The following is a 17,887-nucleotide window of genomic DNA, read 5'->3' as shown; positions in this document are numbered from 1 at the left end:
CCGAGCCAACTCTCTCACACACACACACACACACACACACACACACACTAGAGATGCGGATAAACTGCGGATAGGGCGGATGACGTGACGAAAAATAATATTTTAATTAAATTCGGGCGGGTGGCGGTTGAACCAGTCAAATGAAAAAAGTTTGCCACTAAGCAAACCTTCAAGCTATGAGCCCAGCTGTCAGTACTATTGGAGGAGGCCTAAACGTCTCATAGATGAGACTGCCTGGGTTATTTTGTTATTTTGTTTCGATATTAGCTATATTTTAAAACAGTCAATAGTAGCCTACCACTAGGCATTTAAAAGAGAGACAGATTATGGTCTGATATAACTCAGAAATGACATCGGGCAATTGCAGCGCAAGATGTTCAGAAGAACGCAAGAGCTAAACTTCTACAAGCTCAATAACATCCACATAAAAAATAAAAAAAATAAAAAAAATAAAAATAAAAAAGGCAAGAAAAATAGTCAGTCATAACTTTGCCCATTAATTAGATGTGCAAGGCAAGAAGCCAAGTTTTCGGGTTGTTATGGACAATTAAAAATGTTAATATTCACGTTGCACAGTTGTGTGGTGGACTTTCAGCGAGTTAAAACATATATTTTTTAAAGAGCCGTTTGTGAGTCAAACGAGCCGGAATGCCCATCACTAATCAATATTATATTCATTGTCTATAAGTAAGCGCTGGCTGTATCAAACCGGTGTCTTGTAAGCACTAGTATTTTTCAAGACGGACCGATTAAAAACACTGTTATAAAGAACATAACAATAATCAGAGCCTCATAAAAGTCACTTAGTTTACAAGCAAAATATTATCATGTTAAAGGTATAGTGGAGGATTTTTCCGAATTTTAGAAAAGAACCGCCCTCTCCACTTGCACATGCACAACACTCCACCTGCTCCCGAGGGAACGCCTATTAAACGTGTGCGAGAGAGCATGCACGAGCCCAGTTCTCCTCCTGCACGCTCTGTTTACAATTTTTGCTGACGAGCACGTACGACGGCCTTACGTAAACATATCACCAGAATGATTGACAATTAGGAGGACCAATAGTCTTGATGATCCACCCGGAAATAGAAAATCCACCACTATACCTTTAACATGCCTGAATATAAATTATGTAAATTGCACTATTGATTTAAGCAATAAAACAAAACACCAGCCTACTAATACGATAAGAAACATTTTGCTAATTTAATTTAGCATTCATAAAACATTCTGCTATTTAATGGCTGGTAATAAATATTTTTGTCCTGTACATTTTCTCAGTTCACTCACTGATTTTAGCTTAATTTTTGTAGTTTCATGTAAAGAGATCATGCATACATTTTTATTTCCTATGCTGTTCTTATAATGTTAGTAGAATTACATCAAAACTGTCATCAAAGGTTATTTTCTACCCTGATTTTAGCACTTTGATTTAAACACTTTAAGACTTGTGACTCATTTAAGACTTCAATGTAAATGCCCACTACTGTGAGTAATACCGTTGCATTTTTGTCAGTCCCCATGGAAAAGGGTGGCCTTAGGTTTTTTGGCGAGAACTGATAAGGAATGATAAGATATTCTTGAGAAATCGCACCTGGTTAACTGGAAAAAGGGTGTGAGACAACAGCTTCTCATTCCCAAGGTGTCATGTGTCCAAGAAATATGTATGTAAAAATGTTTCACAACCTTTTATTGTGACGCGGCCGGTAGCTCATTGCTTTCATTGAGAAACTTTTGGAATTAATACACAGACACAATGGGCATGGGAATTTTATCCTCACAAAATTCTATATTATTTTTAATTTTGTCGCCATGACATGATATTATGGGTTATGACTATTACGTAGATGTTTTTGAGCAGACCCCGATCCCTAAACCTAACCATTTCTCAATATGAAACACATAACAGGCAGATAAAAGTATGGTCACAATAATTTGTGTAAAAATATCAAATATTTCAAGTCTTTCGAGGCCAAACGATTGTGTTGTTTAAGGAACAAACCAGAAAATGATCACCGTCTCCATCCCCCGTAACGCTCCTATCTTGCACACATTCATCGGATCGTGGTTGTATCTCGCTATTAGTGTTACTCGATCTTAGTGCTACATTTGACACTATTGACCACAACATTCTTTTAAATAGACTAGAAAACTATGTTGGCATTAGTGGAATTGCACTAGCATGGTTTAAATCATATTTATCTGACCGTTATCAATTTGTAGCAGTAAATGAAGTTCAGTCAAGTCAAGTCAAGTGTATTTGTATAGCGCTTTTCACAATACAGATTGTATCAAAGCAGCTTCACAGTATTAAATTAAAATAATACAACAAGGTTTGTTTCTAGCGGAATTTATTGATTGATAAAATAAAATGAATATCCTTAAAATATCCCCAACTGAGCAAGCCAAAGGCAACAGTGGCAAGGAACCGAAAAACTCCATCAGGACCTAATGGAGAAAAAAAAAAAAACCTTGGGAGAACCCAGGCTCAGTCGGGGGCCAGTTCTCCTCTGGCGTTTATGAACTAGAGGCCGGATTGTAGTTTGAACTGTAAGATTAAAAATATTATATGAATGCCTGGCCGAAAAGATGCGTCTTTAATCTAGTTTTAAACTGGGAGAGCGAGTCTGAGCAACGAACAGTATCAGGAAGACTATTCCAGAGTTTTGGAGCTAAATGTGAAAATGCTCTCCCTCCTTTGGTGGATCTGGATATCCTAGGTATGACCAAAAGCCTCGAATTTAGTGATCTTAAAGAGCGCAATGGATTATAGGGCGATAGAAGATCCGTTAAATAGACTGGAGCTAAGCCGTTTAGGGCTTTATAAGTCAGTAGCAATACCTTGTAAATAATACGGAACTTTATAGGTAACCAATGCAGTGATGATAAAATCGGTGTTATATGATCATATTTTCTTGATCTAGTTAGAACTCTAGCGGCTGCATTTTGGACTAACTGTAGCTTGTTTATTGAGGATGCAGGACAACCAGCTAATAAAGCATTACAGTAATCTAGTCTCGAGGTCATGAATGCATGAACTAGCTTTTCTGCATCAGAAACTGATAGCATGTTACGTAGCTTAGCAATGTTTCTAAGGTGGAAAAAGGCTGTTCTTGTAACATATGAAATATGATTTTCAAAAGACAGGTTGCAGTCTAATATAACACCCAGGTCTTTTACTGTAGAGGATGAAGTAACAGGACATCCTACTATGTTAAAGTTTTATTGTGAGAGGTTTTGTGGGTGGTTTTTTGAACCGATGATTAATACCTCTGTCTTGTCTGGATTTAATAAAAGAAAATTACACGTCATCCAATCTTTTGTATCTTTAACACACTCTGTCAATTTGGATAATTTAGCGTTTTCATCCGGCCGTGATTAAATATATATTTGAGTGTCATCGGCATAACAATGGAAACTAATTCCATGTTTCCTTATAATATTTCCAAATGGCATCATATATATTGAGAATAATAGAGGGCCTAACACAGATCCTTGCGGCACTCCATAGTTTACTGGAGTTATGATCGATTTTTCTCCATCCAAATAGACAAAATGGTAGCGGTCAGATAAGTATGATCTGAACCAGCTTAATGCTTGTCCTTGAACACCAGTATAATTTTGTAGTCGATCTAAGAGTATTGTATGATCTATAGTATCGAACGCAGCACTAAGATCAAGTAAAACTAATATTGAGATACAGCCTTGGTCAGAAGCTAAAAGTAAATCATTTGTGATTTTAACGAGCGCAGTTTCAGTGCTATGATGCGGCCTGAACCCAGACTGAAACTTGTCATAGATGTAATTTTCTTGCAAGAAAGAGCACAATTGAGCGGACACAACTTTTTCTAGTATTTTAGACGTAAAAGGTAGATTTGAAATGGGTCTATAATTTGCTAGATTATGTGGGTCTAATTGTGGTTTCTTAATGAGAGGTTTTATAACTGCCAGTTTAAATGTTCTTGGAACATAACCTAAAGATAAAGATGAGTTAATAATATTGAGGAGAGGCTCTTCCACTACAGGTAACACTTCTTTCAATAGTTTAGTTAGTATAGGATCTAATAAACATGTTGTTGTTTTAGATGAAATGATAAGTTTATTTAACTCTTTTTGTTCTATAGTTGTAAAGCACTGTAATTGTTCTTGCGGGGTGATAGTTGAGGCTGAGTTATAAGGCGCGATTGAAGATTGAACGTTTACAATTGTGGTTCTGATGCTTTCTATTTTCTCAGTGAAGAAGTTCATGAAATCATTACTACTAAACTGTAACGGGATATTTTGTTCGGGTTATGTCTGTTTATTTGTTAGTCTAGCCACGGTGTTAAATAAAAACCTTGGATTATTTTGGTTATTTTCTATTAGTTTGTGGAGGTGCTCAGCCCTGGCCGCTTTTAGGGCCTTTTTATAACGTGACGTACTGTCTTTCCACGCGATTCTAAAGACCTCTAAATTAGTTTGTTTCCATTTACGCTCTAAATTACGGGTTTCTCTCTTTAGAACATGCGTAGTATTGTTGTACCATGGTGCTTTAATTTTCTCTCTGACCTTTTTTAATCTAATGGGTGCAACAATATCTAATGTTCCAGAGAGAATGGTACTCATAGTGCTAGTTAGTTCTTCTAATTCATCTGTTTGTTTGGGTTCAGGCAACAGCTGAGACAGATTAGATAAGCAATTTGAGAAATTATCTATGGTGGATGGAAGGATTGTTCTGCCTGGTCGATAACGTGGCGCCGCATGACATATTACAGCAGTACGTAATATGCAAGTTACCATATAATGGTCAGTGACATCATCACTTTGTGGAATGATATCTATATCGGTTGGATCGGTTCCATATGATATAATTAAATCGAGTGTATGATTAAAACGATGAGTTGGTCCGGTAACGTTTTGCTTAACCCCAAAGGAATTTAATAAATCTGTAAACGCAGCCCCTAACACATCATTTGTGTTATCTACGTGTATGTTAAATTCTCCAACAATTAATGCTTTATCGACATTGACCAATAGATCTGAGAGAAAATCTGCAAACTCTTTTAGGAAATCAGCGTAAGGCCCAGGCGGTCTATATACGGTAGCCAAGGGTAGAGATAATAGGGATTTTTTCTATCATCTAAGAGCGTAACATTTAGTACAAGTACTTTAAACGAAATAAACTTATAACCCGTTTTCTGAGTAACATTGAGAATATCTCTATAGATTGTTGCAACACCGCCGCCACGACCAATCAGACGGGGTTCATGCTTATAGGAGTATCCAGATGGAGTAGACTCATTTAGACCGAAATAATCATTTGGTTTAAGCCAGGTTTCAGTAAGGCAAAGTACATCGAAGCTATTATCTGTGACTATTTCATTTACAATAACTGCCTTAGGTGTGAGTGATCTAATGTTTAGAAGACCTAGCTTTAGAAATTGTTTTTGTTCACTAATATGGAGATTTTCTGGTTTAATCACAATTAGATTTTTCCTAGATCCTGCAGTAGATTTATTATTTGATCTCACTAAACGAGGAATAGACACAGTTTCTATGCAATGTTCTACACTAGTATTTATATCAGTTAAATTGGTGCAGCAGAGACTATGATTTGGACTTTTGGTAACTAGTCATCTAACAGTATTTAACATTTTGGAGATGTTATCCGACAGAAGATCCACTCCGAATCTGCTTGGGTGTAAGCCATCAGCACGGAAAAGCCTAGGACGCTCCCAAAAAACAGATTTATTTACAAAGAGCAGTTTCTGCTCATTGCACCATGACATTAACCATTCATTTAGCGCGAATAATCTACTAAACTTTTCATGTCCTAGTCGGTACGTGGGAAGCGGTCCAGACACAATAATCGTTGTTTCAGGCGATGTGCTGCGTACCGTATCGATCAGATTCCTGAAGTCTTTCTTCAGAACCTCCGTCTGGCGCAGCCTGATGTTGTTCACTCCCGCGTGCAGGACCACAGTTCCGACGCGCTCGTTCAGAATCTCGGGAACGCGAGCGGCGATTTCAGAAACACGAGCACCAGGAAAGCAGTGACTGTGCACCTTACTTTTACCTAATGTAGCGTGTACGTGTCGAACGATGGAATCGCCGATGATCACAGCATCGCGTTCTGTTTCGCGAAGAGGGGAGAAGCGGTTTTGTGTGGATAACTCGAAAACCGGGAGGGTCTGAGAGAGTCTTGGTCTAGACCTGACTCGCGTCTTCCGCTGCGGAACCATCCAGGCTGGAGCCAGAGTGAACGAGACCATGGCTGATCGCGACCTCGGCGCTCGGGACCGATGCTGAGTAACGCACGGAGTAGACGAGGTCGGAGTCAGCGGGTTAGTAACGTCAATCACTGATTTGTGTGCATCGCCACGTGATGTTTCAAGAGCTAACCGCCGGTCTCTTAGCTCGGCTTGTCTCACTAAAAGGTCGTTGATCTGTTTCTCAACAGCTTCCAGCTCAGACTGCACCGCGTGAAGCTCAAATGTGTCCTCACCTGCACCAAAAGGTAGACTACTTACATCTGATATATTCGCCATTTTAACAGATGGACAGTAAGTTAGCAATGACGCTACCAGTGATGCTATCAATATTAATACTAATTTATGACTAAACTCTTGGATATAATCCGTCTATTTTAGTGGTACGGGTGTAGAGTAGACGCACGATAGGCGAAAAAAAAAATGTTTGTTTGTAAGTGAGTGTGGAGAAGACGCGTTCAGCCGTGATCCACGGACGTAACCTATAGGAGTATCCAGCGTTGGATCACTAAAAGGCTTGAGATGCGTCTGCTCAACAGTCCGCGTTGTAACTATGAGGTTTGAGCAGCAGTGCTTCTCAGTGAGGAAAAGTAGAAAATGTTCGTTGTAAGTGAGTTTAAAGAGAAAATCAAGAATTATAAATCAAATCGATAGAGCTCCAAAGACAACAACGTGTTCAGACGCGACTCATGCGCAATCGAGTCAGTGTCAGTCCAAATTAAAGTGACACAAAACAAGTATGGCGTACCACAAGGCTCAGTACTAGGACCGCTGCTGTTCACTCTGTACATGCTACCATTAGGAGATATCATTAGGAAACATGGCATTAGCTTTCACTGTTATGCTGATGATACTCAGCTGTATATTTCTTCACGCCCTGACGAAACTTACCAATTCACTAAATTAACAGAATGCATAGCTAATATAAAAAATTGGATGACTAGTAATTTCCTACTTCTAAATTCTGAAAAAACATTCTAATTATTGATTCTAATTATTGGACAAAAAACGTCCTCACGTAATAACCTAGAATACTGTCTAACACTTGATGGCTGCTCTGTCGAGTCTTCGTCGTCGGTTAGGAACCTGGGTGTGCTCTTTGATACCAATCTTTCATTTGAAAGTCACGTGTCTAGTATCTGTAAAACAGCATTTTTCCATCTTAAAAATATATCTAAATTACGTCATATGCTCTCATTGACAAATGCGGAACAGTTGGTTCATGCGTTCATGACCTCAAGGCTAGATTATTGTAATGCTCTACTGGGTGGTTGCCCTGCACGCTTAATAAACAAACTACAGCTGGTCCAAAACGCAGCAGCTCGAGTTCTTACCAGAACCAGGAAGTATGACCATATTAGCCCAGTTCTGTCAACACTGCACTGGCTCCCTATTAAACATCGCATCGATTTTAAAATATTGCTGATGACTTACAAAGCACTAAATGGTTTAGCTCCGCAGTACTTGAGCGAGCTCTTAACGCATTATAGTCCGTCACGTCTATTGCGATCTCAAAATTCCGGCCAGTTGATAATACCTAGAATATCAAAATCGACTGCTGGCGGTAGATCCTTTTCCTATTTAGCACCAAAACTCTGGAACAGTCTTCCTAACATTGTCCGGGAAGCAGACACACTCTGTCAGTTCAAAGCTAGACTAAAGACACATCTCTTTGACCTAGCATTCACATAATACATTATAGACTACTATAATTCAATGTTAGGCTGCATAGATTAGGTCAGATGGAACCTGCCTGTTCTCTCTCCTTCATTAGTCTCCTTATGTCACCATTAATCCATGGGAGAGTATATTTACTGTCACCTTAAGATTTATTTTTCTTTAAAAATGTGTGTGTCAGCATCCACATTTGTACCAGGTAGTAGTTCATTCCAATTTATGTTTTTATAATAGCATTTTTATATTGACATACATCACTCTTAGGTATTCTAAATTGGCATGGCTTTATATTTGTGAAAAATGTGGACCGGTTTTTAATGAGTTTTCTGGCTATAATGATTAAGTTGTGATCAGACAAACCTGTATTACCTTGGAAGTATCAGATCAATTTGGGTTCTGGATGAAGAAGTTATCCTAGTAGGTCCTTTAACTAGCTGTGCCAGATCAAATTTATTTGTAATTTGTTTCAGTGCCTTTTTACATGACTTGTCTTCCCAGTTAATATTAAAATCACCCATCATAATTACTTCCTTCTTTGAACTGCATTCCCTAAGCATAGCATTTAATTTCTCAAGATACACAGATTTTGCAGACGGTGGTCTATAGACTCCAATGAGAATGAAAGACATTTGTGGTGATAGTGCAACATCTAGGCAGAAACATTCTATATCATTCTCAACAGAGTATTGAATCTCTTTACACAATATGTGATCTTTAAAATAAAGCAGCAACCCCCCACCTCTACCCTCAGTTCTATATTTCCTGAAGGCATTATACCCAGGAATATAGTGCAGCAGAAGTGGAGTTTTAATGGAGCCATGTCTCTGACAATCACAAAAAGTCTAAGTTGGAATCAGCAAGTTAATTTGATCACTTTTTGGAATAATACTGCGAATATTCAGGTGTCCCCCTAGCAGACCTTTGGGTTTTGCTTTAGGGTCCCACATTACTCTGGCATTGTTAACAGTTTTAAAATGCACAGCTAAACAGAAGTGTTTTGAGTCTGGATGTGAATGTGACTGTAGGAGCACGTCTGATCTCCTCTGGAAGCTGTTCCAGCATAATAGCTAAAAGCAGACTCGCCATGCTTAGAGTGAACCCTTGGTATTTCTAGCTGATATGATCCTAGTGATCTGAGTGATCTGTTGGGTTTATATTCAGTTAGCATATCTGCAATGTATTGAGGTCCTAGGCCATTTGTAGGAGCCATATTTAGAATTTTGTGCACTACCAAAATTGATATTTGTTTAATTCACTTATTTTATATTTTTCTTTTATGTTTCATATTTGGACTAACCTGTTCACGTGAATAGACTTGCTGGAAACAAAGCATCTAATTCTTGCAATATTTTTCAGATGATAGTATGCTGATTTAGTTATAGCTTTGACATGACTACTGAAACTAAGGTCTGACTCTAGTGTCACACCAAGATTCCTGACTTGATTTTTAGTTGTTTGACCCCTAGAGTGAAGGTATGCGTTCACCTTGAGAACTTCATCTTTGTTTCCAAAAAGCAATGACTTCAGTTTTGGCTTTGTTTAACTGAAGAAAGTTCTGGCACATCCAAAAGTTATGACACATTCCAACCAATCATTAACTTCAAGTTTGAAGACGTTTCCTTATTTGTACAAAAGAAGTTATTACTCTTTAGACTGGACCATGACGAAATTTAATACATTACAAGGGAGTTATAAAAGGCTTGGCCTCTTCTTGTTCAGGTCAGTTTGAAAGGAACAAGGTCCTTGTTTTGGCAAAAACCTGGTAAGAAAACTTTGAAGATTTTTGCAATGGAGTGTTCAATTAAAATGTATTTCATTTTTATTGTAATTTCCATGACATAAACTGCTTTCTCTTTACAAACATTGTGACTTCTCTTACAGTAAGAGGTGAGACTCTCTCTTTCACTTACACACTCTCTTTCCCTCTCTGACGTGATGATATTCTCTGGTGGTCTCATCATGTTTGTATTATCTCTTAAAAATCATTGTCCTTTACTTTGCAGAACAGCCATGGTGATCTACACAGTAACGGCATACACAGGAGATAGGCATTTGGCGGGCACCTCCAGCCATATCTACATCCAACTGCGTGGCACTGAGGCTGAGAATGAGGAACAGAATCTAAATTGCATTCATGGGTTTTGGCAAGGATCGGTAAGTGCACCCAATTAAACCAACAGTATGGAGTTTAGGACTAAAAACTATCAGTCAATGCTACATTTATTGGAAGATAGTTGAAAGAGTGAGTATAAAAGTTATGATAAAAAGTTAGGAGTAATGACAAAAAAAAATGCATTGGAAATTCTGGAGTTTCTTCTCTGAATTTTAAACCCAACTGCATATTATTATATATATTTTTTTTTTGTTTGTTTTACCTACAATGGCCCTTATACGCCATTGTACATATGTCTGTTTAGGAGCAAGAATTTAAGATACACTGTGAAGCGTCCCTGGGAGAGCTCATAACTGTCAAGCTCTACTCCAAGCCGTTTATGGGTCTTCTATACGACCAGTGGTTCTGCGATAAGATCACAATCAACACGCCAGAAGGTGATGAGGTTTTGTTTCCGTGCTACTGCTGGCTTGACTGGGACGAGAAGCTCTATTTAAGACCTGCTAAAGGTAGGCACTCCAGTTTCAAGCTGTACAAACTGTATATTTTGTCCCCTTACACTAACCCTACCCATCACACAAAACTTTTTGCATTTTTACATAAAAAACAAAAACAAATTCTGTATGATCTATAATTCAATTCAATTCAATTCACATTTATTTGTATAGCGCTTTTCGCAATAGACATAATTTCGAAGCAGCTTTACAGAAAGTGCATGAGTCCATATTACAATTTAGAGGGATGTGTTCTCAGAGGAAACTGTCTAAGTTATGGATTTCAGAAATGTACATATACAAAATCACAGTTAGCGAAAAATTTATTAATTTAAACAATGTAATAATTGAATGCAGAAACAATGAGCTCATTAAAGTAATGAATACTTGTTTGTTAACAAATGGTTATGATATTTAGAAAAAAATTGCATTGGGGGCGGCAGTGGCTCAGTGGTTCATGTGGGTTGTCTATAATAATAATAATAATAATAATACATTTTATTTCTAAGGCGCTTTTCTTAGACTCAAAGCGCTACAATATACAAAGAGAATAACAACAATAAAATACAATAAAATAGTCACATTCAGTTACAGTAAGCAGCTGTAAAAAGGTGTGTCTTTAAAGAATTCTTAAAAGAATCCAACGTTGGAGAGTCTCTAATTTCCAGTGGTAGAGCATTCCATAGACGTGGTGCTGAGACCGAGAATGCTCGACCACCCATAGACTTTAGTTTATATCGAGGCTGCTGGAGGATGCATGACCTGGAAGACCGCAGAGAGCGTGACTAAACTGCAGAGATAAGCAGGGGCCGTCCCATGAATAGCTTTATACGTTAAAATCAATGTTTTGAATTCGATACGTGCTTGTATCGGCAGCCAATGCAAATCAAAGAGTACCGGGGAAATATGTTGACGAGTAGTTGTATGTGTCAATAACCGGGCGGCTGAATTTTGAATATATTGTAATTTTTTGATGGATTTGTTTGGGAGACCAGAATAGAGCGCATTGCAGTAATAAGCCTCGACGTCTGACTCTGGGCTGTTGTCGGAGCATTTAACGGTATTCCTACTCTTACCGATACATCTTATCGATCCGGTACTTTAACTGTATTCTTATCGGTTCTTTTTGTTTTATATATAAAACAATAGATAAACAATAGATAAACAAAAGATAAACAATTAAACAAAGATACACATTATATAGGCCTACACAGTGCTTTAATTTCAGGAAGGTCTACTAACATTATTGTTCAGGTATGGTCTAATAAGAAATCTAATAAAGTAATCAAATGTAAAATAACACTGCATAATTTAAAGCTTAAGTTATTCTTTCAAGAGCTGTGAGTGATTTTTCGCTTGTTGTTTCTCTCGCAGTAATGGCGCAATCGTCAGCCTGTTTATTAGACTGCGGACCCCCTAAAAGACGAGTTCAGATCTAATAGGCGACTGATGCACCATATTCCCAACTATTTACATAACTACGTCCATTTAAGACATAAACTGTTTTTAGTGAATCTCCAAGCTGGTCATTTTGACATACTTTTGTGTACATTTGATCGTTTAGATGCGCACCTGAAACCCAAAGTATAATTTGCTCGTCTCGGTCTGTTTCGGAGGGCGCGCCGCCTTGCGAACAGCATCTCTTGCGCAGATTTTTGTGCTAATAATATATCTTTTAATTATTTAACGCGTCCCGCAATTTAGCAACAGTAGCTAGACTGCATTTTACAACAATCACCGATCGTGCTGATTCTGTCGTTAAGTTTGAGTTTAACGGTGCGTGTCCACTGGCACGGTGCGAGCGGAGCGGAGCGAGCGTTTTCAATTCATTCCTATGGAAGTCGAGCTTCACGCTCGCGCAGTGCATTTTGGGATTGACAGCGGACCGGAGAAAGCGTTGAGAGCGACCGAGAGCGTCAAAAGGTTGGGCCGTTCGTTCTCGACTTTATGCAATTATCAAGCGAAAAACGCGGTCGGCAGCCAATTGCTGTGAGGTTCGGGATGTGACGTCTGTTTTGAGAGTTTAAAAATATGCTTATTGTGCCGGAGTTTATGCTGGATTTAGTGCATAAATCATTTTGTTTACAAATTAGACGCTTTGCAGTTGTTATATATGTTAAAGATTTTATTTTGGATGTGTTCATTGTGATTATATTGGCTGGGTTTGTAAAAGTTTATAAAATTGAAAGGATAAAAAAAATTCTTTGTCAATTTCCCCCTCATGTCTCGTCATACAGTTTTGGAATTACATTGGTGCCGAAGTGTCGGCGGGAGGGAATATTATAACGCGGCTCGAGTACTTTCATCAGCTGACGAAATCCTTCACACTCAATCACCCTGTACGGTTGCATATGTTTTGCTATAAGCATCCCCAATGCTTTAGTTATGGCTATTGCCCTGTCCGACTTATCACTGAGAGGTTGCTTAAAGGACAGTAGAAGTTGTTTCCTAACTGGCTCTCTCCTACTGCTACCGACACATTGGCGTGATGTCTTCTCAGATGAACTGACATATTAGAAGTGTTCCATTAGCATATTGAATCCATAGTGCACAATGCTTGCACACAGTCGCAGTTCTATCTACTGTTTTATTTCCGTTGTCATCATAGGTAGCATGAAATCCAAAATGTTCCCACACACCGGACTTATACGACGCTGGCGCATCCTCCAACTCCGGGCAGCCTTCCTTATCTCTCCCACTTGCCATTTCTACATGTGACGTGACCACTCCTTACTCCACTTTTACTGTCTATTTGTATACTGTCTGACGCACACACGCTCCGAACCGAGACAAGCGAACCGAACAGTTTGGAATTTTTTCATGTACCGTGCCACCCCTAATATATATATACACACACACACACACACACACACACACACACACAATATAGCATAATTTTTTTCTTTCAAATTTTTTTTCGGTTGCAAACATAAACAAATTTAGATTGTGAATTAATGTTGGGATTTGCATTTCAGCTTCACTTGTGTTCCAGGACACCAACCCAATAGCCCAAAGACAAAGGATGAGGGAGCTAGAGGAGCAACAAAAGCTATTCAGGTTGGTGGGCAACAAGTCGGGTGTGACAGCGAAGTGTCTGTGTTATATTAAAATAAATTCAGAGAAATTGCTGAAATACAGCTGAATATTCTACCCCCAGGTGGCGCGTGTATGCTGAGGGCATGCCTAAAGTTATCGATTGCGACACTCCCCACGCTCTGCCACCTGAAGTCCAATTCTCTTTCACAAAGGAAATCGAGTTTGACTTCACCGCAGGAACTCAGTAAGTGACCCAGTCATTTTAACCCTCCTGTAGTGTTCATCTCTTTGTTACACACTGTTCAGTGTTCACGGGTCTGCTGGACCCAATATTGGGTTTTTAAAACAACACAACCATAAGAATTTAGGGAAACAACTGAACAGGTGTCGATTCTATTTTAATTTCAATTACAAGCAATTTGGACAGTAGGCCTATTCATGGCTAATCTTTGCCGTATAGGCTTCCTCTTTCAGATCCCAGTTACTGGTAGCATCAGCAGGTTCCCATCAGTGTAGTTTCACTCTGCATGAAAATGAAGGAGAAAAGTTATATTGGTGACGTAGAGGCAGTGTCCGATTACTTTGGAGTATGCCTTATTCAAAAATTAACTGCAATAATTTTAGTTTAGTTTATTTATCCCTTAGGAAATGAGTTTTTGCACAGGTGCCACACATCACATAAACACAAGAACGCACAAGTAGACAAGTTAAAAAAGGCAATGGTTACAGACTATTCAGCATTAAAATAGCAGTTGTATAAATGAGTTTTTGAACCTCTTGGTTTCCCCCCCATTGCTCTATTTCTACGGCCTGATGGGAGCATAACAAACTCTTTGTGTAATGGGTGTGATGGACAGTTGATTATTGAATAGGCTTTTTTAACAACCCGTTTCTTAACAATGTCCTGGAGCAATATCTGTTGAACTCCAATTACTTTAGAAGCAGTCCTAAGCAGCTTAGTCGTTCTGTTTCTATTGGACAGGCTAATACAATCAAACCATACAATGGCAGAGTAAGAAATGACAGATTCGATAAAACTCTGATAAAACAGTGTCATCAACACTGAACATACTTTAAAAGAGTTAAACGCTGTTGAACCTTTCTACAAATAGCATCAGTGTTGGGATTAAAATTTAATTTGTTATCAATCACTATACCAAGATATCGTCCCTTCCATTTATAACAGTAGGAGAGGCTGAATTTTCCAAAATCTACAATCATATCTTTGGTCTTTGATATATTTAAATTTAGATTACAATTTGCACACCAAGAGACAAAATCCTCCACCACAGGTCCATGAGTTGTCTCTTCATTTGCTAGAAGACTCACAATCACAGTATCATCTGCAAACTTTAACATATACCTATTGTCAAATGTGCTCCTACAGTCATTTGTGTACAAAATAAAAAGCAGAGGGGAAAGAACACACCCTTGAGGGGAACCAGTGGAAGAACATAACTTGGAAGAAAGCAAACCATTGACTCTCACACACTGAGTCCTGTTCGATAAGAAATTGACAATCCATCCTACTAAATTAAGATCAAGGTTAAATAGTCTGACAAGTTTATCGGCTAACACATGTGGCCTAATTGTGTTAAATGCGGATGAGAAATCGATGAAAGCTAGTCGTGCCCTTGTTTTTGGGGTCTCCAGATGTTGAGCTACTAAATGTACAAGAGTAGTTATGGCATCCTCAACACCCCTCCCTGCTCTATACGCAAACTGGAGAGGATCTAAATTGTCTTCTACATGCTTCAATATCTCCTCTCTCACGATTTTCTCAAATGTTTTCATCACCAAAGAGGTGAGGGCTACCAGTCTAAAATCATTTAAAACCTTCGGACTCCTGCATTTCGCCATATGTTGGGAACAGGTGCACCACACTGTGGTCAGAGGAGCCCAATGGGGTCCCAGAAACGGATCTGTATGCCCCACGTATAGATCCATAACATAAGTCAAGAGTCTTATTTCCTTGAGTGTGACAAGTGGTGTACTGATGAAAATGGCTAAGTGTTTTGTTGCAGTTAATGCGGTTAAAATCACCCATAACAAGACATGGGGCATCAGGTGAGATGGACTGAAGTCTTTGTAACACGGAGAACAACACCTCATTTGCATTTTTAGTATTAGCCTTAGGGTGAATATACACAACAGACAGAAACACTTGAGGAAATTCCCTTGGCAAGTAGTATGGTCTCACCGAAATTGTCAATAGCTCAATGTCCGGTAGGCAAATTTTCTCCCGTACCGTCACATTATTACACCATCTTGGGTTAATATAAAAACATACTCCACCTCCCCGTCGTACATGGATCGCGATCGAGACATACTGGTACCCCGAATCCATCGATGTCAATGATAGAATACATGTCTACGTCCGTCAGCCACGTCTCAGTGAAGGCTAACACACACGCATCTCTTAACTCCAGTGTGTACGATACTCGTGCCTGCAGTTCATCCACCTTTTTTTTTCAGTGATTGGACATTAGCCAGGACTATTGAGGGTAGAGGCAGACTTCCTGGTTAAGATTCTCACGCGCTGCCTCACGCCACCCTTTTTGCCCCTTTTCCGTATTTTCCTTCGAGTCCTGCCATCTTCTTCAGAACTGAAGTGCTGGCAGTTATTATAAGCCATAATGTCCTTAAACAGGGGAGAATTTGCAAGTTGCCTCGACACCAAGCTGCCTGTATTCAGTTCAAGGAGAAAATCTTGTGTGTATTGGATCCGGTTCGGTAATGTTCCTGCAGCCAAGTTGAGTAAAAGTACTAAAACCAGCAAAGATATGATCCCTATCTTCCTTAGAACCATCACGGAATAATAAAATAAATAAATGATATAAAAAGTAAAAAAATAAGGATAAAAAGAACTGCAAACAAGCCAAGAAAAACGTAGTCTACTCCAACACACATGAACACAATCACACTCAACTTTGGACACCTGTTGCGAGTCGCCTCGTGTGCAGCGCTAGTAGTGGTGGGCAACACATTTTTCAAGGATTCACCATGTATACTCAAAGTAGGCTACCCAATGTATTAGCCTGATGTCGTCATACTCAGATTCTAGTCAGAATGTGAGTCTAACCCCTAATTTCCACCAACTGCGGAACGGCGGCGGAGTCAATAGGTTTCCATTAAAGTCAATGTGTGTATTTTCACTGACTGCGGAACGGCTGCGTTCCGACTCCGGCGATCCGCAGCCCTCCGGAGCAGATACGCAGAGCTTCTATTTTTGCCGGATGCCGGAGAGCTCTGCAGCGATTCAGCACTTATATCGCGCGATCATACGTGAATTCATGAGATCTCGTGGGTCCTCGTGACCTCAGCTGTCAGTCATGGCCGCAGCCGTTCCGCAACAAATCTGGACCTGGTGGGTATTGACGGACAGCGGAGCACGGAGCCGACACGCAGCGGAGCCGATCCACAGCGTTCCGCAGTTGGTGGAAATCCGGGGTGAGACTGCTCCACTGGGCTGTGATTATGGGGCGTGTTTCAACCGAACCAGGAAAGAAAATGTCTCTGCACTCAATTGGATAGACCTACAACCAATCAGAGCAACGGAGTAAGTGATGTATGTTCTTCTTTCCGATCGACAAATGCCTTGATCGCGGTTCTCTGTTCCTCTTTTCAAATGAATGCGCTGTTGTCGATGTCTTCTATAACAGATGCGATGGCGGAATCTACTCATCTCAATTCTCCAGCGGCAACCATCTTTGTTGTTAACAAATTCAACCCAGGCGCTCTTTGGTGACGTGGATGATTACGTTACTGTTGATCATCTGTCCATCATCGTATAAAGCCCGCCCTGACAATTTGATTGGTCCGATCAGCTCTGGTTCGAGCATAGTTGCTCCACAACGGATCAAGTCCAGACCGAACTTCCCGACCTCAAATGTTGTGGACGGGGCTAAGTTCTGCTGCCATCCAGGCTACAATGTAATGGTAACTCTAGAGACGCATTTAGAAAGTTCGTTAGTAAGCCCACGACAGCAAGCTTAACCATTTCACCATTATTGTTAGGACAATGGACTGTATCAATATTTTCTGTTTGTAGGTTAGCCTAAATATGGTGTGTTTTTTAGTGATAGATTGCACTGGTGGAAATGCTGAATATTTATAGTTAGATTTAATTTTAAGTATGCTTTAGTTAAAAATTAACTGTGGTGATTTAAAAACATGATCCATGTATATTCAGTGTATTCTGCATGGAAGTGGATGGCATTCGCAAAATAACTTTGTCTCGAAGACAGTAATGATATAATATCTAATAGTAACTACAAAGATGCTCACAACTAAAGCTAGGATGGACCATAGGTAGTATA

The 17,887-nt window shown here is 39.4% G+C and overlaps 1 protein-coding gene across 1 annotated transcript in view; it reads left to right on the top strand.

The window, feature by feature from the left end:
* Positions 1-17,887, top strand: part of LOC307166563 (polyunsaturated fatty acid lipoxygenase ALOX15B-like) — a gene marked incomplete at both ends in the record, with an annotated part of 30,304 nt that overhangs the window by 882 nt on the left and 11,535 nt on the right. Inside the window, 5 exons of the mRNA XM_079885008.1 lie at positions 9,807-9,812; positions 9,929-10,079; positions 10,343-10,547; positions 13,508-13,609; positions 16,892-17,018. Coding sequence (XP_079741134.1) covers positions 9,807-9,812; positions 9,929-10,079; positions 10,343-10,547; positions 13,508-13,609; positions 16,892-17,018 — 591 coding nt within the window. The remainder of the gene's footprint in view (positions 1-9,806; positions 9,813-9,928; positions 10,080-10,342; positions 10,548-13,507; positions 13,610-16,891; positions 17,019-17,887) is intronic.

The sequence above is a fragment of the Squalius cephalus genome (assembly GCF_949319135.1).
Source record: "Squalius cephalus genome assembly, chromosome: 1".
Lineage (NCBI taxonomy): Eukaryota > Metazoa > Chordata > Actinopteri > Cypriniformes > Leuciscidae > Squalius > Squalius cephalus.
This window is presented reverse-complemented; position numbering and strand designations above follow the sequence as displayed.